This window comes from Parus major, chromosome 14, assembly GCF_001522545.3.
Source record: "Parus major isolate Abel chromosome 14, Parus_major1.1, whole genome shotgun sequence".
NCBI lineage: Eukaryota > Metazoa > Chordata > Aves > Passeriformes > Paridae > Parus > Parus major.
In genome coordinates, this window is record NC_031783.1 from 8,223,843 (window position 1) to 8,246,488 (window position 22,646).

Consider the following 22,646-nt stretch of genomic DNA (forward strand, 5'->3'; position numbering starts at 1 on the left):
ATGACCAGAAAAAACAGTGCTGACATCAGTGGGGCTTTTTTTCCCATTTTTTCTCCTTTGGATAAGATAGGATTGCACATGTTTAATCAGGGACTGGATTGTGCTTCTGAGCTCCACATATGGGAAATATACAGACAGTCCAATACTTCCAAAAGACATGTCCAACAGATGACAAAAAACAATTTTCTAGCACTGAGTTGTCCAATTATCCGTCCATCTCAGAGATGTTATGGTGCCCACCATGATAGTATTTCAAAAGAGAAACAATTTCCTCCTCCTGCATTCCAGCATGGGAAAAGAACAGTTTAATTTGACTCATATATTAGAGAAGATTTCTTCCCTATATCTGTGTACAAAAGACAAAGTGCCTGAATGTTTGTTGGAAATGCATGTGGGAAAGCAAAAGCAACAGGAGGAAGGAGAGATGAGCAAGTCAAAAATGTAGATCTGTGACGACTCCAGACACATGGTGGTTTCCACCCCTGCAAACAGCAGCTAGAGGTGATGCTGGTATCTCAAGGTCATACTTCCACAAAGCCAGGGAAATCAAAATTCAGACATATTTATGGAAATGCCTCGGGACAAAAATTTTATCAGCCTTCAGCCTGCTCAGCTAATTGGGACATTTGGAAATCAGTCTGTTAATTAAAAAAATACCACGAAAAAGCCTCTCTATCTCTCTACGGCAGCATTGCTCCAAAAAGAAAACATTTCAGTGAAAACAACCCAATACCCAAAACTACACCACAATTACTTTTTTTCCCTTTAAAAATACTTCATCAAATGGCCCCCATATTTTCCAAAAGGCCAAGGGAAAATGAGCCAACAGAGGAACTAGGTATACTGCTATTGAGCAGCAATCTGTTATTTTAATCAAGTACTGCCTATTAACTGGGAGTTAATTAGAGCCCTGGAATAAAGCATTATCCAGGGGTCTGGAGACTTGGTGCATGGAGGTGGCTGATGGCATTGGCAGGACCCCTCTGCTGTAGCCTTTGAACCACAGGTACAGGTCTGCAAAGTCTCAACACTCTCTCAGGAAAAAAAAAATACTCAGAAAAACCCCCAACAAACAAACAAACAAACACAAATGAAAAAAAAACTAAAAAGAAAAAATTAAAAAAAGGAAAAATTGGTTCTAAATCTTTACAGAAAGCAGAGACACTGGCAATTTTTAAAACATATTGGAAAGTGAGGAGTATCACCAAATCCTGGCAGAAGACAGAGTGCCTGTGAGCTGTACCCTCACCAGGACTGACTGTGAAGATGTCAGCAGTGCAGGTCACTCACATATTGAAGTCCATTTTTCCAGCAAGCACACCCTGACCCACCCTCTACACAGGAATGGGGCAGTGGGGTGAGCCCCAGCACTGCCCTCCATCCAACACCATCCCCCTGTGCTGCCCCAGCTCACGTACACTTTCAGCCAGGGCAGAAGGCAAAGCCATTTTACCTCTACAATTGCACAGAGTACCCAAAGCATGAAGATGATTTCTCTCTCTTTGTGGACTCTGCTTGTGTCACAAAAGATCCTGCCATGAAAACATGTCCCAGAGCTGACTTAAATGGAGAAAGACACACAGTCACCACAAGGACCTCAGGGAGACAAATATCCCCTAACTGTGAGTGATGAAGGTTGTCCTCATCACTGTAAGTGATGAAAGGATGCTGAGGAGTCACTGAGACACAGCCTGCCCTGGAGTGCTGCTGGTTTTTATTGGGCCATCTGGGCTTTACTGCAGTGCAAACAGCATTACTGACGATTGTTATTAACAATATTATAATCATTAACAAAATACTGCAGTGCTCAGGTTTCAGGTGTTGTCTGCCCTCCTGCTGCACAGCCCAAGCTTTCTGACAGGCTGAGATTTAGAGGACAGCCCAAAATCCCCCACAGGGTAGAGCACAGGGTCTCTGGGTGCCCATCATCCAGCCCTCCCTGGCACAGGGGCTGCAGTTCCATCTCAAATACTCTTTTTTCTTCATGGAAATGACCTTGGGCAGCAGCTGCCAACGCTGACGTTGGGGCCAAACTCCACCTTGCCATCAGACAGAGTAACTAACACCTTTGTTCATAGGTGTATGTGTTAGGAGAACACCCAGCCTTTCAGAGCTTGCCCCATTCTCTGTAGGAGGAGAGCCCATGATTTGCCTGCACTCAAGCAGAAGATGGCACATGGGGGATATGTGTCAGGTTGCCAAAAAAAAACCCAGAAAATGGAAAAAAGAACCACCCAAAAGAGTGCATTTCTGTTACAATATGTATATGGCTGCTCATTACCTAGACAACATGTTTGATGAAGTAAATGAAAATCAAACATTCTCTCCACCAGCTGTTGCCTCACTCATCTTGTTGGGGTTTTTTTGTAGGACAATAAACTTGTTATGAGTATCAGTGCCTTTCCTGGTTTCAGCCTCTTTTGGGGAGAAGCTGCTAACAGAATACTTGCAGCAGCAATCCTGACCCTGGATGCTTTTTCCTGGAGAGGACATTTCCACCAGAGCTCACCCCACCTCATTTTGGGCACTGAACCGGGACATGTGGGTCAGTGACAGCTCCAGTAAGCACCTCAGGAAGGGACAGAGGGGAAGGCAGGAAGACAGCTGGTACAAGGTGTCCTGCACCAGTGTGGAAGGAGAAGCATTTTGGTCTGTAAATGCCAATAATTTGCAGTACTGAATCTTTATATGCCTCAGGAGGAAGAAAGATCAAAGAACCAGCCCGATCACCCGCTCCTCCAACCCTGGCTAACACAGAGCTCTTCCTGTGCACATCACCTTGGAGGCACCCAGGACCCCTCTCCAAACCCAGCTGTGCTTCAGCCCTGAGTTTGGTCTGGAGTTCAGCTCTCCAGAGCACCACCAGGAAAGCAGGGATGGTGCTTTACCCTATGTCTTCACTGTTTGCACACACAAGCCTTGCTAAGTCACAGCAGAGCACTGAGAAATCCATACCAGAGCGCACTGAACACAGACAGCTTGAGTCAAGATGCACAGGAATAAAACACACAGGGGGGAAAACAAAATTAATCTTACTTTGTCTGGGTAGTGCCTTACTCTGCAGTGTGGTACCAGCCCCACTGGGAGCCAGGAGCCCCAGCTGATGGGAACTGGCAGAGTTCCAGGGCTTTCCAGTGAAGCCAAGCCAATGTAAAGACAGCTGCAGACTGGGTCCAAAATACGAAGCCACAATAAAGGTTCCTTTAAATTATTGAAGACATACTCACTTCTGGCTCCCATGACTGCTTTTACAGCTCTCTCTCTCTCCGTTCAAAGCATCATCACCCACCCTTCAAGCAGGATTATTTTGCTTCTCAATTGGACTTTGACTCAACAGCAAATTTAATTAACTGACCTAATGGACTAGAGATGTGGATTAGAAGAGAAAAGAAACAAAAAAAATTCTAAAAAAACCCCACACAACAGAAAGAACCACCACTGCAGCAAAAAAGAACCCCAAAGCACCTAAGTTAAAAAACCAACTAAACAAAACTACACCCCTGCTATGCAGTGATGCAAAACAGAGCTCCTCACAGCAAGATACCCAAACTGCCAAACATTTGCTCTTGGTTATCTTTTAACAGAAGATCCCAAAGCCCTTCATGAGTTTTTAAGCTGCATAATACTGTAAGGTGCCAAGAGGGAGATTTGTGGGGAACAGCACAACCCCCTTCCCAGAACTTCAGAAACTCATTTCTGCAGATCCCCACAGGAATAAACTGGTGCTGCACTCCCTGTTGGGGACACACCTCCACCAACAGCAGGAGTCAGTCTGTCACTTGGATGAACACTGAATGTGTCTCAGCATTTCACCACCATCACACTCCCTGCTCCAGAGGTCCTTGTGGCAGACAGTGCGGGCACTGACCCAGCAGAAGGCTGTACACACAATAACATCACCAGAGCCCCTGCCTCCAGCTCTCTGCTGGCTCCACCAAGCCCAGCTCTCACAGCAGAGGGTCCCAGCACAGCCGAGGCACCAGCAGGGAGCCCAGGCAGTGCCCACGCTGTCCCTCACCCTCCAGCCCAAGAGCAGCCAGGGGAACCCGGCCCCACCGCTCCTCCCAAGGCTCTGCACGTTCCTTCCCAGCTCCAGAGCTGCTGGGGACATTTCTGCCCAGGGGTTATTTATTGAAACATCCAAAGCAAGCAATATGTCACTTAGAGAATGAAGCCTCGCTTACGAGGCTCGGCGCTGAAATCCGACTGCGTGACATAGGTGATGAATCAGCCAGCTTCCCACTGGCTCATTTGGGAATACACCCCTTTGCACAGGAAAAAAAAATACTCAGAGATCCACTCATTAATCCTAACTTCATTCACTGTGGTGAGGAGCAGAGTGTTCCCCTCACCCTCCCAGCTGCAGAGAGCTGCTACTCTGTTTGCCTTTTCTGCTTCCAGCAGGAAAATGGGAAAACAGAACCAAGTGATTCACACCTGTCACAAGACCAGCTGATGGAAGCTTCCAAGAACAAATTCATCACTGCACATGCAAGGTACAGTCAGGGTGACATGCATGCAAAGCAGTGATTAATTATAGGTGTTTTGCTGAGGAAATTTCTGAGCATGAAGGGCAAAATTTAAATTGCTAATCAGCATCACTTTTTGTTATAACATGTTTGAAAACAAACTAATGGGATGGAATAAGCCTCCTTGAACCAGCTTTGACACCTGTATCTTCCATGTAAAAAGTAAAATTTAAAAATACTTCAAAATACATCCTTTCAGAAGCAGATTTTTTTCATCAAAAGAAATGATGGGCAATGGGTGGAAAGTTGTCAAAAAAAGTGTTGGTGAAGCATGAGAGCCTGATGTGTTAAGAGAGTGTGGGCCCCACCACCCAGCCCCTCTGATCCTGCTCCTGGTGGTGCCTGAGCTCCACAGCTCCATAGGGTGAGGTCATGGCAGGGGAGGAACCCCCTCCCTTCCTTCACAGGGGTCCCTGCAGCCCTGCTCAGGACTTTTACAGTGGGAAAAGGCAGAGAATGCCATCAGCCCCAGCAGGTCCCTGGCCTAGGACTGCAGCCCAGCCAGGACCATCCCTGTGCTCTGCCACTCCTGCTCACAGCACAAGGCTCTACTGCCTGTCTTCATGCCTTGAGGGCAAATATAGGAGATTCAGAAACTGCTTACAAATAAAAATTCCCATCCCAGCCAAGCATCTCCAGTGCTGACAAAGCTCTCAGGTGAGCTCAGCTCTGAGCCTGCTCGTGGCCCCCAGGTTCTGTGGTCTGTACCTGGGTCCATCTCAGCTGTGCCATGCAGGGTTTGCCACTGGGTCCCAGCCCTTCAGAAACCAAGGCACGAGCAAGCCCTGCTTACAGAGCAGCTGAGGTCAATGTGGATGCCTTTAGGGGCATCCTCTCACCAGCAAACCACCTCAGTACCAGGGGTTGTTTTGCCAGTGCTTAGGCTCTGTGATTCTTCACTCCTGTTCTCCCATTCTTCTCAGGCTTGACTTTATGCCCAGGCTGGGTGCCACTGAGAAGGGAAATCAATGCTCCTCCTCTTCCTCTGCACAGAAGAGTTTCAAATGGGACCAGTTAAGCACAGGACTGACTCCCAGCCAGGTCCAATGGTTGGGTGGCAGTGTTGGGGACAGCCCCTGTTGGGGACAGCCCATGCTAATTAAACTCACCAGGAGACCCCAGTGATGGACACCCCTTGTAGGGTGGGACAAGCAGTGTCCTGCAGCCCCACAGCTGCTGCTGTGCTCACCTCAGAGCCAACCACGACTGTGCCAAGCCGGTAGCACCACCACAATTACCTGTGAACACCAGGCTGGCATTCTCCAGCTCTTCCTGTGGAACCTTGAAGCTGAAGGACTCGTTGTAGAAGGGATCTATCGTGCCCCGCATGCAGGAGGTCTTCTTGGTTTTTGTTAATTTTAATCCGTGAACAAGCTGAATTTTCACAAAGGGATCTGGCAAAAAGCACAAAGCACAGGCCCTGTGTTATGGGGATCACGAGCCAGCACCCCTGTTCATGAGGGCTGGGCACCACAGGGATGGACTGTGCTGGAAATGGCCTTTGGAATGGCTGGGACCTGTACCCCCACACTGCTGCCAGATATCCAGTGGGGACAAAAGCCAGGCAGCTGGATTAAAAACAGTCCCTGCCAAAACCACAGTTAATGTCAGCCTTGACAGAGACCAAGCATACTGTTCTTTTTGGAAAATGCCACTATTCTGGCAGCAGCAGAGGCTGGGGCAGGAACATGGGAGAACCACCTGAGGACAGAGGCACAAAGCAGTTCCCAGGCAGAGTGGGCAGAGCCAGCAGGGAGCAATGTCCACAGGCTGCCTTACACAACACAGCACAGGGGGGTCACAGCTCCTGGTTCCTCACCTCAGCCTGGCTCAGAGACCTTTACCTTAAATTTGGCAAACCCTCCATTGTATCTCAGGGTGAGCACTCCAAACACTCCCAATATTGTTGTCTACACAGACAAAAGGACATCCAGGGCTTTGTATTAACAGGAGCTGAGCATCAAATCCCCCTGGGTCCCCCACAAATTGCAGCCTCACTGATCTGCTTTAAAGGCACACATAATCTGTGCATGAGTAACGTGAGAAATGCACTGCCCTTTACCTGAACCTTGGCTCATGTCTGTCTGAAGAAGCTGTTTTGCTCTAATGATGTCCACGTTCAGCCTTCCTGCACTTGGTAGGTAGTTTAGTGACAACAGCAGCTCTCCCAGCTCCACTTCATTCTGCAGGGAAAAGAGAATGTGGAGATTTAGAACAGAGCTCAGAGGGGAAGGGAAGGGAGAGAAATTAAATAAATCCCATTTGTCTAAGTGCCTGAAAAATGAATTTTAGTCACGCTCTGAACTGCAACCAAGAACCATCTGGTGGTAGCTCGTGCTAAGCGGAAACAAGAAAGAAACTATCCCCAAGTGAAGATCCTTCTCTAATCACCAATCCTTCACCAGCTTCCCAGCAGCCATGCAAAGAGGGCCGAGAAGGAGGCAGGGGTACAAGGTCAGTAGCTTCTACCTGCTCCATTTTTAATGGTTCCAGGTAGTTCTGATCTTACCAATGTGCAGAACACAGGCCCACTGGAGAAGACATTCTCTTTCCTCCCCAGCCCCCATGGACCACACCAGCCATTTGGGAAGCTCAGCCATGGTTAATGCATCCCTGGGTCACACAGCTCAGAGACCTTCCCTTGGCATCTCCCAGAGACCATGGCACAGCCTGAGTGTGCCCTTGCTGCTCACCAGCCTGCACCATGGCCACAGCTCCACATCAGGACAGCTGTTCTGCCATCATATCTTCTCCTTTCACTTAATGATGCTTAAAACTACTAATTAAAGAGCTGGAGAGCTCACATCACTGCTCCTCAGATGTGAGGGTTTAAAATAACCTCTCCCCCTTGCCCTGGCCTGGCTCTGAGAGGCTCTGACTGTTAAATGCAAAACACATACACTGAAACAACTCTGGAGACTGAAAACACCCCAGCCAGCCCAGGGAATTGATCCATCTGCCTAGAGTCAGGTCCACAGAGTGCAGAGCTAGGGCTTCATCCCAAATAGTCAAACAGTCCAAAACCAACCTAGATCAGGGGTTAGAGCCCTTCCCAAGAGGAAAAGGAGCTGCAGTGGTATTGCATATATCATAACAAAAGGCTTAAATATCTTTACCACTGCCTGAAATATTAGATTACAGAAACCAGAGACTGTGGGTAGACAGTAAAGTAAAAGGCTCTCAGAATAGTCACAGCCTGAACTGACCCAAAGAACCAGGTTCATCAGCAGATGGGCCAGCACACGAGGCACATTCCCTGCCAAAGACATCAGTGGCTCAGGGAAACTGAGGCTGGGGCTGCTGGGAAACCCAACCAGGAAAAGCATCTGATTTCTTAACTCAAAATCCTTTTGTCACAGCATCCTGTGGGGCAGTACAGTGACTCCACAGCATCCACACTCACATTTACCACATGCATTTTCTTTTGTTGCTACAGTATTCCACCCAGAAGGCACCTCTCTTTCATCAACCTGTGCCAGCTCCCACATCACAGGGCTCTTCAATATATGATGTTCTAAGTTCTTTCCATCAGAAAGCCACTCCCCAGTACAAGCCTGACCCAATATGCACACAATACTCACAACTCTGGCAAGGCCAAGCCATACACCACACACCGTGGTGCCCTGTGATTGCACAAGGTAAGGATCTCAGAGTCTCACATCCAACATGGTCTAAACACCATCTAATTGATTTAAACTATCATCTTTCATTAGATTTTGCCCAAAAATGCTCCTCTCAGGTCTGTGCCTGCAGACACGTTTATCATCAAGAACAGCCAGTGATTTTTAATCCTATTATCAGGACAGGATGGAAGCATCAAAGTGCCCACACCACCACTGCCCTCAACAGGAGCCACACAAGGCAGCCCTCCACCCCAGCTTGTTTTTTATAACATATAAACAACATTTTTAACAGACACAGTTCTACTTCCACTTGCATTCACTGCTGGTTCCATTCAGGCTTAAACTCCTAGAAATTCAGGTGCATTTGGACAGTGCAAATTAGGAAACTGTTCAGTGATTTTATTACCTGCTGGGGAGAGACAAACATCTCCAGCTGCAAATACCAAACCTCTGGCACTGCCAGGTGGCAGGCTGGCATGGGGCAGTGATGTAGGACCTTTCCAGTCACCTCTGGCTTAGAGTGCTGGAAATCTGCATTAAGATTTGGGGTAATTACTTGTGGAGTTGTCCATTGATGGAACCTGTTGACCTTATCCAAGAACTGCAGGAAATAAGACATTTCCCTGGGCCAAAGAGGAGCCATGGAGCTCAGCAAGGGAAGGCAAATCTCCATGATTCCAATTCATTTGCATTCATGATCCATTTACCAAAAAAAGGGAGAAAAAAAAAGCCCAGTGCTGTACACTGACTGTCAGGCTGGATCTGTAACACCCACTGAGGCACTGGCAGGAGAACCACATCCCATTGTCCCTGCAGGGATTATGGAAGGAGCCACTCCAGTGTAGCCATCACACTGCTGCCCAACCCACCCAGCCTTCCACAGGTAAAGGCAGGACCTAATTTACTGTAGGACCTAGTCTAATGGGGATTTTGGAGCCTCTAGAAAAACCTTTTTGGCTATCCAGGCTTAAATTTGAGTACGAAGAGATATAAAATGATATATCCTAGAAGAGTGATCCATCGATGACATGCAGAGTAGCTTTAATCAGTCCCAGATGAAGCTGAATCTCCCAAATCTCACTAGCACCTTCTGCCAGTTCATGCTTCTCAAGAGTGCCCAGATTTGTGTTAATCATTTTGAGGGAGGGAACACAGAGCCCCTGCCCCAGTGCCAGGGCAGGAGGGCTGAGCTCAGAGGCAGCAGGGAAGAGCATCCCCTCCGCAGGCAGAGCAGCAGCAGCAGCAGCAGCAGGAGGAGGAGGAGGAGGAGGAGGAGGAGGAGGTGTTTCCAGAAGGAAGCCCACATTCCCGGCCAGCTCACCTCCCCGGACCGTGACTCAGCCTTTCCAAGGCACTGAATGCCAGCAGCCGGCTGCCTCTGATGTTATAAATGCATTACCTCTAGCTCAGCCACGAGGATCTGGGAAGCATTCACACGGTGTCCCGGGGCCTCAGGGGATGTGGAGCACACAGGACAATGGATCAGTGGCCCCACGCCCAGCAGCCCTGTGCTGTGCCGGTCACCTGCCGCAGTCCACACAGGAGCCCCGGGCCCCCGGGCTGCCCTGTTGTACCCTGAGGTACAAGGCAGGAGGATTCAGGTCCCCACAAGCCCATGCCATGGCTCCCTTTGCTCAGGCACAGCTCGGAAACAGCTCTGTGCTGCCAGAGGCAGAGCCCGAGCCCAGCCCGTGCCCAGAGCATCCCGAGGAGACTCAGAACCTTTCTTCTGTCTCACCCTGGGGCATCCCCAGACTCGGGCTGGTGGAGGAGCTGAGAACAGGGGATGTGAGTTCGTGCACAGGAGGTGCCACTGGCACACCGCTCACCGCAGGGCAAGGAAGTACCCGAATTTCACGTTTCCTAGGTCTTTCCATCAGGAAACGACAGTGCTGTTGGCTTTGCCTTCAATGTTCTGCTCGCAGCAGAAGCGTGCAGAGGTGCCCCCAGCACCCGTGCTAAGGCATCATTTCAGCTGCCATTATTATGCTGATGACGAGCTGATTCTGCCGAGATCCCAGATGACCCTGGAAAAGCAATTTCCTGTTTGATGAGATGCCGAAGTGACACCGAGTCTGGGATGTCTGAGACTCCTGAAGCTCTGATTAACATTTCACTCCTGGCTATATCACACTGCCAGCTTGGATTTGCCTTGGGCTCGCCTGTGATCCAGAACCTTCTCCAGTTACTGCCTGGGCTCAACCCAGAAATTTTGAACCAGAATTTTTGTCTGTTCTTTTCTGTCATCTCTGAAACACAAAGAGGTTCCTCCGAAGGAAGATGAGCTTTAAATTAATGCCATTCGCACATCTTGTTTGGACCAGGTAATTCCTTCCTCACAGCCCCCCAGACTGTTCCTTGTGCATTGCTACAACACCAGCAAAATTCTGCAGCTGAAACCCTTCCCAACAGGAACCAGAGCACATTACATCAGCACTGACATCTATGCATTGCTCCTAATGAAGTTTCAGATTGATTTTCCTCCTCAAGGTTATCTGTGTTGGTACCTCCAGGCACAACAGAAAACCGATAGTTTAGAACAGTTTGCTCTAACAGGTTTTCTACAGCACCCCGTGACACTGTCATTGTTTTGGGAAGGTTGAACTATTAAGGACCAGAACCTGAGAAAAAAATAGACTTACCAATGAATAGGAGCAGAATTTCCTACATAACTGACACCAACTGGATGTGTGATGAAGAGAGTCACAGAATCCCTTCTAAAGTCAAATTGTCTTTGCATTAGTTTGAAAGGCCATGACAAAGCCTCTGTTTTGCAAAAAGCTTTGGGAAGAAGATCTCCTACGGAGAGGTCCTGCTCCTGGAGCCAAACAGCCTCTCCTCTGGGATCCTCCTCCACAAAATACACCCCCAGCATCCCAGTCCTCTGCAGGAAGGGCAAGAAGTGAACAGTGCTGAGGGCAAAGGATGAGGTGACCAAGAAGACAGATAAGGATAAAGAAAGAACAGCCAAGAAGAAAAGCTTTTCAGTGCTGCAGCTTTAAAGACGCAAAAAGGAAAGAGGGGAAGAAACCTCTGAAATGGAGCTGAGGAAAAACAAATATACAGAATGAAACTGAAGAAGATAGAACAGCACAAGCCAAAATATGAAAACAAACCAAAGATTAAGAGCTAAAAATGTTGTTATCATGATGGACAAACATCCATCACAGCATCCCATCACAGTTCTAACTCCAGTGACCTGCAGGGTGGGGGTATCCTGCCCTCTGCCAGGCTTTGCCCAGGGCATCTCCTCCACTGGCCACAGGTCAACTTCCAGGGTGATTTTAACATCCACCCAATGAGCAAACGTGGCCCCACACAACCACCTCGTACCATCCTGAACATCAGAACTGACAGGTCATTCTAGTGCACTCATAGTATGAAGATAAAAAAGCAAGTCCAATACACACTCCCTCTACTATAAAAATGGCTTAATTTGAGGGAAGAAGGAATTTCATGCTATTTTCCCACCACAACTAGGAAATTTTTTTTTCTTCTTTTGCAGAATGATCTCCAAGCTCTCATTACTGCTGGTCTAAAACATTTATTCCTGCCCACTCAAATCTGCCAAAAGAGAAATGAATCATATGTCAATAAAACTTGGGGTCCTGAACATGTGCTTCAGAATTAGTTTTAGTGGTGAAATATGCGAATCTGAGCCCAGCTACAGCAAGGCCTGCCAACTTCATTCAAGGTAATTAAGCAAAGCCACACACATTTCAGGGGATATTTAAGGAGTGCAGAGTGTTCCTATGGGGACTGGACTCAAGAGCCTTTCCATGAGCAGCTACTGCGTGTTAGAAAGGCATTAATTGCCCTGCAAGAGAAAGCCTCCCAGAATTACCAAGGATAAAGAATTTGGCAATACCTGCACTGACATTTTCCACAAGGAGTAAGTCCTTCTGCTCAGCTGCTGCCTCAGAAGATGCATTGGGCAGCAGCTCCCCCATGCCTCTGCCTTGGGCTCCATCCCCCTGAATGCCAAACGTGTGATCCAAGCTCAGAAAGTGCTTGTGTGCAGGTAGAGCCTTCTGCCTGAGGCTTGGCACCGAGTTGTTGGTAGCTGTGGCTCCTGGGGCTGAGAGCACAGCCCACTGCCCAGCTGGGCTGGGGCTCTCTGGCCAGGCACTGCTGCCACAGTGCTGCACAGCCACCTCCTCACACAGTGCTCTGCAGCCCCACAGCAGCCCCACGAGCTGCTGCTGAACACATCCCCCAGCAATGAGGAGCTGCACATGCCACCCACAGGCCTAAGGGGCTGATCTTGCTCCAGCTCCCCGTGGAGCCAACAGAGCTGCTGGCTGTAGAAGCTGGACCGTGCCTCACCTGGGACAGGCTTGCTGTCCCTGCTGACTCTGCACACACCAGAGGATTCCTGGCCTTCCCCACCTATTGCAGCTCCCAGGTGCTGGCACAGCCCTGCACTAAGGCAGTGCTCCAGCTCTGGGATGAGGGGACAACGTGATGGTGGGACAAGGACTCGGCACCTGACTTTATCAGCACGCTCTGTGTCAATGGCTTCCAGGTGGAGACAGCAAGTGCAAAACAGATGCTCATCTTAGCTCATGTTATTTGGCCACTTTCTCTGCTCTTTCACAATGCCTGCTGCCCTCCCACTCCCACCAGTATGGAGAGAAAACTTCTCCACAGCTCCTGCCATCTGGATTCACTTTCCTCCATCTCTCCCCAGCTCACGATGTTTCTGTCTATAAATTCCAGCTAAAAAAAAAGTTCACGTATTTTGTGTCTTTCATCTTCACATATCATGTCTATGACTGTCTGTGTTTCTCTCCCTCCTGTTACTGCTTTTCCAAGCACCTGCCTCAGCCTTTTCTCCTGTGGCTGTGGGGGTGCTGCCAGCTGCTGCTCCGTGTCCCAGCCCAGGGCAGACAACCCACACTGGCAAATTTTCCTGGACTGACAATCAGAACTGCACCCCAGTGGTTTGTGGCACTCTCCAGGATCCAAGGACACCTTCTGCAAAATAAAATGCAACTGCACGTAGATATTTTTTTTTTGTCCCTGTCTATCACCATCTCTCAGCACAAAGCACACTCCAGCAAGCTCAGGTTCAATCCAACAAGAAACTGATAAAGGCTGTCTGTCCCTCAGCTAATCAAGCAAAAAAGTGAGAAGTATAAAAAAACTTGTCAACATGTCAAATCTATCATTCCACAGGCAGAAGGTTCCAACTAGTATTAAAAAACCCCTCAGAAATTTCTAGCACAAACATCACTGTTATTGAAAGACATTAAAATGTATTTTTTCAAAGCAACGAGCTTTATTGTTTTACTTCTTCCAGGTTTTCTCTTAACCCTTTGATCAGTGAATTTAATCACCACTAAGATGAAACATGCCTTACTCAATGAACTTTAAAAATTTTACCATTTAGAAAATATGGGAAGATGATGCCAAACATCTCCCCTGGATGTTCTGTCCAAGCACTGTTGATCCCTTTACAGTTGCAGTCTGCCAGCTGAGGTAAAAACAGCAAAAAGGTACGAAAGGACCACTTTACTGAGCACAGTGTGGAGGAATTTTTGCCTAAGTTTTTCCATAGGATAGCAGGGGGACAAATGCAAAAGGCTTTTAAGCCTGTGCATTCAAATGGAGTTTTGTCTTTCTCCTTCCTTTTATAAATATCAGAAATGCCAACTTCTGCATAAATAATTTATCTTGAATGCTGGTGAAGCAGACAGCACTGCTGAAAACAGCAGCAGCTTTCAATGAAACTTTGGAGAGGGGGAAAGGAAGAGCTGGCTCCAAGTTTGGCACATGAAGGCAGAGATGATCTTTTCTAATCAAGGTCTGTATTAGCTGTGGAATGAATCCATGTTACTCATAAAGAGATGCAAAACACAGAGAAGTGTTTATCATGCAAAAGTAGGGAGCAGGGGGAGAAGCAAAACTGCATGGTGGGAGCCACGGGAGGATGATGGGATGCAAAGACATGCCCTACATAAACACACACTCAGGGACCCCATGATTCTGACTTGTGCACGACTTCCAAAACCTCCCTTTTTGCCTGAACATTGTTCAAGCTAGTCCCACAACACTCCTGTCACAGGAAATCCAGCTGGCTCTCCTGCAGTTACCTGGAGCCCTGATCTCCCTCCCCTTTACACAGAGCAGCAGGTCTGAGCAAGAGAAGAAAGTGCTCCCAGCCCTCTGCACACACAGAGGGGCAAAGGAGAGACAGAGCCCCAGCCAGCTTCACCTCCAAACACTGCTTGGGGTATTTCCCTTCCACAAGTGTCTGAGCAGAAGTTTCCACTCCAAATGAGACTCTTGAACCCACAATGTAAGACAGCCCTGAGACAAATGATTTACTGCTCATTCCATTTAGTGTCTCTGGCTATGGCACCCCTTTGTGAACATCTAAAAACCAAACATGAACTATCCAACAGGGTTTAATTCAGCAAAGACTCCCTGAAATTTGTGAGCTGGAAAGGAACTGGGAGAGACAACCTCGTGTGATATTCCTGTCCTTAGTACAAACATTTGAGATGCTGCTCACACCCTGTTCTTCCCTTGGTTTTTCACAGGGTTCCATGCCTCTAGCTACACGGGTGATACCTCTAGTGACAAAATTGGTAGGTAACCACCATTCCTGGCTGCAAAGCTCAGATCTTTCCAGTGAATAGCCCTTTAAAGACCTGGCTGGCAAGGAGCTGGCCCTTTCCTGAGAACAGAGGTGAAAGCACACAGACCCTCTGCATTTCCTCTTCCCATCCCACTGGATGGCTGAAATGCCCCAAATGCAGGCAACATCCCATTTGCATCAGACAAGTATTTGTGGCAAATTTAGGTCCTTCAGTGATCTGATGAAAATAAATCTACTCCTGTGCAGATTGTTGCTTATGCATTATGTCACAGATCTGGGTAGATTCCATCTTCTAGATGTTTTATTGAACTAAATCATTACTGAACTGGCACCAGCAGTTCCCCTCGTGTCCTCAGAGCACGGGAATGACCTGGCTGGGAGAGTGCTACAGCATTCCTGAGAATGGATGCAGGTCACTGCAGTGACAAGAAACACCTTCCCTAAGGTGCAGACTTCCAGAACAGTCTTGGGTTGTTCTTGTTTAAGCTGACATAGGATCTTTGCTCATGACTACAGAAGACAGCTCCTCTACCTCACACTGTTAGTTATAAAACCAGTCACAGGCCCACATAATCCCAACCCAGCAGATGCTGTGTTAACAAAATGACAATTACTAATTAGAAACAGCGTTACTTGCCAACAGGCAAAGGAACCACACACGCACAAAACCCCCCAAAACAGCAAGAAAAACTGTGGCAATAGTTGGATAAATTCTGTTACCTGAGAACTAGGCACAAGGGCTTTCCACCAGTGTCCACCTTTCACAAGGTCTACATCACTCAAGGGCATTGACACCTTGCCAATAACACAATGGCGTGAGAATTTGTCAAAATCCACTACAGTTAAAAGCAGAGTTCTTCTCTGGGCTTCTAAAAAGGGGATTTCAAATGTGTACCTCTCCTCAAACACTGGGTTCTGCGTTTTGCGTTTCACTCCGGTCTGCTTGGAGTTCTTCTGATCAGGAAGAAGGCAGATCTTCACGTAGGGGTTGGAGTGAGCCATGTCTTGCCTTGCACCATCGTAAGAAATTGGAGGAGGCAGATCTTTAGCCTCAATGACTCGCACTATTAGATAATTATGCAACAGATCGTACTGTGTGCTAAAATGCAGCATGCCCAGCTGGTACTTGGACAAGATCTCCTCATCTGTCAAGGAGTCCATGTCATCGCTGTTTGAGTCAAGAGAGTACAGCCTTGGTTCAAATTTTCTAAAATAGTCATCTGGGGTGTAGGTTTTTCGCAGGATACTTGGCTGAACTATTTCTTTCTTAGCTCCTATTATTCCAAACTCGATGGGTTTGATGTCAATTAGCGGAGAACTCGGCCTCCTCGACTCCAGACCTGATCAAGAGAAACACACCAATGTGCTGGTTAGAGAGTCCAGTGAAGCAATTACAGGTGCACTTCAGCTTCTTTGGGTACAGCTTTTCTGTGCCTGTGCAATGCCAGCACAGGCTCCACAGTGGGGCTCTCCCCCTTGCACTGCCAGCAATGAACAGCCCCCTGTGCCACGCTGGGCCACGAGCCAGCCTGCACTGCTCCCTCCCTGCCCATCTGCACCTGCAAACACCGGGCTCCTGCTTCAGCAAGGAAAACAGGGCTGGCCCCTTCCACTGTGCCTCCGCAAAGTAGGATGAGATTTTAATCAATCTGACTTCAACTTGACTTGGTTCCCTGTCTAAAAGATGAAAGAGCAAGCACTAGAGTTTGATTTTTCTCCCCCACAAGAATTGCATTAATGTTGGAAGGACGACCTTACTTGAAATCCGCCGCGTGAGGCTGTAAGTGGACCGTGATGTATCTGACGACGACCGCCTTCTGTCAGGGGAAACATCCTGAAGAGTGGGAGGCAGCTCGCTGATTGTATTATCAGAGTCTCCATCTTTGTCCTCATTTTGGCTGCTTATCCTGTTATAATGAGAGACCTTTGGATGATTCAACCCAGTACAAGGAGTATATACAGAAAAACGACGTGTTCTGGCATTCTGGGGCTAATCTTGGGTGCTCGTCCCTCCATGCTGTGGGATATCTCCTGATCTATCTGGCAAGCAAAAGGCTGAGCAACTGACTTGAGAAAAAAATAGATTCTTCACCTTTCTGCCTGTCTTTCAAACAGAGTTTTATCAGTATTAGAGCATGACACGGGCCACTAAGGCACATATAACTCAGATGTTGATCAGAAATATTATACTTCTCTCAAAGGAAAAAAATCAAACCAAAACCCCACAAACCACAAACCTCAAACAGCAGCTGCCTGCTGTAATTCATAGCTACAGTTTGGAAGCACAAACTTCACTAGGAACGAACAGAAAATCACAATGCTCAGATATCCCAAACCTACCACACACGTCCTGGTAAAATATTGTGGGTTTGCCAGTAAAACTTCAAAACTTGATCTTACAGACATAATTCATTATTTGCTATTTATTGGCATGCCTTTTTAAATAGTTGGCTGCTTTTTATCCACTTCTATAAACCAGATGTGATTCTCAGCAGACAGTAATTTTACTGCCCAGGGATCTTGGTGGGAGCAGGGAAGTTGGCAGTATCTAAATGACAAAGCAAGTTTTGTAGCATCTTTGAGAAGCCTCCACAGAAGGCTGGCATCATAGACAAGTCCACATGTAACTCCCCTTTCAATTTGTTTAAATGTTTTTATACAAAACAGCATTCTGGTTAAAAACCCCAAGATATGACCACTGCAGTGGCTCCTGAAAGAAGTGAGGATCTCCCAGCTCTGACTGAAAGAAGGGCAGGAGCAGACAGTAACAACTGCAGGAGGTAAAGCCTGCAGCTGTGTGCTCAGAGGGGAGTGCTGCCGATGGAAATGGAATCACACAATGGGTACATGACGTGTGGAGCATCCTGCAAAACAGCCAGGCCACCAGACAGAAAATAGCACCAGATCACAAGGAAAGCATCAGCACAAAATGAGCAAAGCAAAGGGGAATTCTGTGTGAATTCTGCTTCCAAACCAGCCTTTCTATGTGCACATCTCAGCTGGGTATAAATGAAATATATTGAATCATTTTCATTAGTAACCAATGACTGGAGCAGAGCAAGTGATATATTCTGCAAAAAGCAGTAAACTTGCAGAAAAGCCAAAGAAGCATTAAAAAAACAAACAAACCCCCAAAACCAATTGGAAATTCTTATCCAAGCCCACAAAGTTCACAGCAGGATCCATGCAAATTTCACCAAGTCAGACTCACACAACTCATCCATACTAAAAAAGAAAACCTGTTAATAATCGAAACCAAACCCTCTGCTAAAAGGGGAGTACAATATTTGCACAGCTCTGCAGCCCATTAAGGGCAGTCCAAACCATACAGTTTGATATATAATCAGTACTTGGAACACAAATAGCTTTTTCATGCCTAAATGCAGGTCCACACAACCATCACAGGTGGCATTTGGATATGCCTGTGTTTGAGAAGCAAATGCACACAACAAAGGCAGGGTGAAAAGGGAATCAGGAAGAGAGGCATTAAGGATGTTCTACAATGGGTAAACGTAATAGTGAGTTAATAACATACAGATGACCTTTAGTAAGGAAATTGCTACTGAGCCACAATAATTTTTCCTCAAATAAACTTTGGCTCTGGTTAAAGCAGCTCTGTTTCTGTTTAATCCAAACCTTTGGAAAGAGGAGTCGTGTCCTGATTTCAATTCAGTCTCACAGTGTGCACTGTTTATCTTTGGGGTTTGTGTAGAATATTCCATAACAAGCAGCTCAAACATCCACCCTCATTCCCAGGCCATTTCTGCAAGGACCAGGATGCAAGTGCTCCCCATGAAATAACAAGAAGTTATTATGTTAATAATGTGCACAGTTATGTGCACTCAGGTCAGTGCAACTGGGCTCACTGCAGGAAGGTCTGAGACTGCAAAAAATTCAGAAAGTGAGAAAAATTCATATTCTCCCAAGAGGAAGGGCTTAAACTTGCAGCTTTATTGTCCACTCCTGAATTTCCAGGACAATGAGGTGTCTCAGAGCTGCCAAAAGGAAAACCTAGGGCCAAAATATAAAGGATGGGTCATTAACCATGGGCATTTTGGTGTTTGCTAATTCACCAGTGAGGACCATAAAAACAGATTTCCCCTGGGGAGTGGGTAGGAAGATGAGGAAGGCACAAATTGCATCCTACACTACACCAGTGTCTCAGGCCCATGAAGAATAGGCAAGATGGAAAGATCTCAGCTGAAAATGTAGATCTATTTTTAAAACACTTTCAGGCTGCAAGCAGGGAATACAATAAATTGATTTGTCCCCAAATTCATTGCATGCATCTAAATTCAAAATATGACGATGTCAAACCTGTTTTTCATTGTAGGGGTTTCCACTAAATACAAAAGCCCCTTCTTCAAAAATAAAGATTAAAAAAAATAAAAAATACTGAAGGGTCCAATTGGCATACACAAATCTCTGAACACTTAAAAACATTAAAAACCTTATTCTAAGAACAAGTCCAAACTCTTACTCTGCTCATGCATCTACTCCAGAAATCATTCCCTACATCCAAAAATACATATAGAGATATAAAAATATACGATCAGAATTCTTTGGTTTCTGAATTCTGAGTCAACATGGGATCATTTCCACCTTAAACATGCACACAAAAAACTTGGGTCTCCTACTCGCCAGCAAACAAAATATACCAAATCTGGCTCCTGAATTTTAATTTTTTTTTCATCTTCATCTTCCAGACCCTTATTCCTCTACAGGCTCATTTTCTTTCCCCTCTTCTCTCAAGGAGTAGGGTCCCCTTGGGATTGATCCAATCACATCCCCTTGGGTCCTCTGCTTCTCCCTATCTCCTCTGTTCTCTCTGTCCTCCTCACTTAAATAATTTCTGTGCTCCCTCACCATTTTCCAGCAAAATCACCCTGGAAGCACAAAGCATTATCACATTGCCTGGCACCACTCTGGGTCCATGCCAGCTCTAGAGGAGCCCAGAGCATTTTCAGACAATCAAAGCTTCATCTCCAACTTATACATCAATGTGTGTCAGCAGACATCCTCAGAGACCACAGGTTTGCAACTGTGTCACAGGGGATGGTGACTTCAGTGACCCTAAGGCATGGCAGTGCCCAGGTCTCCTGGCAAAGCAAAGCTTCTTCTCTCCTGTGTCCTCTCTTTTGTGCCTGCTGCCCCTCTCAGGCTTTACCTCTGGGAACTCACCTCCTCTCAGCACTAGAGCAGAACAGGGAGACCCTGACTGCACCAAACCACCTGGAGCTGGATGGAGAGATGGATAAATGGCCTGGGCTGGGGTCACAGGGACCCTTCTGAGCATCTGTAGGTGAAGCATAAAGTGCAACAGGGTTGAAGACCTGGGTTGTTTTTTACCAGAGAGTGTTGTCCTCTGTTTATGGCCATTCTAGGAAGTTATTGTAGGGGCTTTCAGATGGAGCAGGACCAGGGGGAAACAATACAGGCTGGAGAGAGCATTTTATGAGTCCAAAGGTCTCCATGCTCTCTGCCCATGGCAAAGTCCAACTCACCTGCAAAGCCACCATACATCTGAGATTTGAGATAATACACACAGGGCTTCAGTGCTCACATCACCCCTTCAGGCAGGCAGAAGAATCCAAGAGACAAAAGCTACCCTGGTACAATCACTACACACCCCAAAACACACAGGATGTCCCTTCCACTGCTCAGCACACCAGATAAGCTCTGAATCTGCCTCTCACCACGAGCCCAGCTACTTGTTCCCAAGATGTAATTGCTCCTGCACCAATCTTTCCATGTCCAATACTGCAACCTCATCACTGTGCTCTCCTGTGCATGATGCTTTCCTATTTAGCATTGATTTTGTTTCCATTCCCCATTAATTGCAGGTGAATCTGTTTCTGAGCATATATCAGACTCTTAAACATGCTGCTCCACATTTAAAAACCACTCTAACACATCTTGAAGACTCTATTTTTATTGCTTCAGTATTAATTACCATCCTGTTCTGCCTGAATTCAAAGGAGTGTGTGGACAAGACTGTGATTTAAACATGAGAACATTTATTTCATGCAGCACCAAGCCAGGAACCTTCCAGAGCTGACACAGAGTAACAGCACATAAACACAGGAGTAGATAAATTACCTGAGTGCCTCAGTGCCCAGGTACCAAAGTCTGAGCATCACATGATGCACTGAGCAGGCCTCTCCTGTGCCACAAGCTCTGGACACACTGATGCTGTGTCCATCAAATGCTCTGCTCCACAAAGCCCAGCTGACAAGGCAGCCCCTAAAACACCAGAGAGCTCTGCTCCCCTCTTGGTTTTACTATTGCCTCCATGGGGTCACCTCTGTGCTGCAGATCCCTGACTGAGAGGGAGTGAAAGAGGGAAGACTTCACTGACTTCCTTTGTAGTCGATTTGCAAACATACTAATCAAAGCTCCAGATAAGGCCTGGTGCTGTGGTTCTTTAATGATTTGAGAAGAAATTCTGAAGAGTACTATGGTGACGCAGGAGATCAAGTCTTGCTAAATGAAATTTTAGATGAATTTCCCCTTCAGAGGACGTAGGAGTTATTCCTTTCATCTGCTTATATGATAAGCACCTTCACACTAGGATAAGAAAGTATTTCAAAACAACCTCATCAGCATTTCAGCCAAGTTGAAGTGCTCCAAAGGGTTGGTCCATTTGAAGAGGAAATAGGACTGAAGATGAAAGGCATCTTTAGAGAAGGGGGGCACAGCTGAACCAGTTATCAGCTTGTTATGCCAGCTTACAAAATAACCTCTGTCTTACCCATCAGAAAAGGTTTTTACAAAGATTAACCTTGCCATTTGAGTTAACAGATCTGCCCCTTTTCACCATGCCAGGAGTAGCCTGCAGCCCCACCCTGAGGAGGCTCCTGCTCTCTAAGTGGCATCCTCTGAATGCCCCATTCATATCAACACTCTGATCACAGCTGAGCACTCCTACTCCTTGGTTAAAGCTAGGAAAGCATGCATTGAAACTTACAGCCAGGCTGGAGTTTGAGCAGGAAAAGGTCCCAGGATTTCAACTTCATCTTCATTTGTTTGACAACAGCTACAGTCAAAACACTTCTGACAACAATTTCTGCAAGTCCACCGGCACAGCAAGAGATCTGAGATTCGAGCAAGCAGACCCTGAAGCCATTGCAAACCAAAGTACAAGATTACAACCCATCAATCGCTATTGAGAAAAAACACTCAGCTGTATTTGTGTTTGTGTTTCTGCAACAGAACATTAAGAACTGTATTTATTTCATCCATACCAACAGACAAGTGCTATGCAGTTACCAGCCCAACCCCACTGATGCCATAACAAGGAAGGAAAATAAGCATTCTCTGCAGGTATTTCCCCCTCTAGTAGCAATATATTATTATGTAGGTTGGCAAAAAGATGATTTACAAAGCACTATGGCACAGCAGTATGCTGGAGTGGAAACATGCTTATTCCTCCACACACATCAACAATCTAATAGATCAGCAAACATACAACAGAAGGATTTAAAAACAGAAGGTAAGTGAAAGCTTCAATTTAATCCAGCAAGGATCTACTTAATTAACACAGCAATGTGAACACACTTCATCCCTGTAGATGTACCAGGAATATTTGTACAATCCATACACATGAAGCATTACAGCCCAACAAACTCACCACTAATATTGATTAGCCAGAGCACACTATCCTCATGCTTCTGCTCTGCTACCATGATTAATTTAATGAAGAACCTTCAATGAGATTTTTTAGAGAATAGTTGACCCAGAAAAGTCTTTCATGCCCTGGGTTTCTGTGGTGGCACTGGCAGCACCACTTGGAGCAGTGCTGTGTCAGCTCCCCACAAGAGTGGCAGCACCCTGTGGCCCCATTTCCATGCCATCCCCACAGCCTTCCCCCCACCTCAAAGCTCTGCCTTG

General features: G+C 46.7%; 1 protein-coding gene across 1 annotated transcript in view; it reads right to left on the reverse strand.

Moving 5' to 3' along the window:
* SYT17 (synaptotagmin 17) overlaps positions 1–22,646 on the reverse strand; it is a 32,811-nt gene that overhangs the window by 6,410 nt on the left and 3,755 nt on the right. Inside the window, exons 3-7 of the mRNA XM_015642355.1 lie at positions 21,724–21,872; positions 16,515–16,663; positions 15,477–16,096; positions 6,592–6,712; positions 5,768–5,923 (exon numbers count right to left, since the gene is read on the reverse strand). Of these exons, the coding sequence (XP_015497841.1) occupies positions 5,768–5,923; positions 6,592–6,712; positions 15,477–16,096; positions 16,515–16,663; positions 21,724–21,872 (1,195 nt within the window). The remainder of the gene's footprint in view (positions 1–5,767; positions 5,924–6,591; positions 6,713–15,476; positions 16,097–16,514; positions 16,664–21,723; positions 21,873–22,646) is intronic.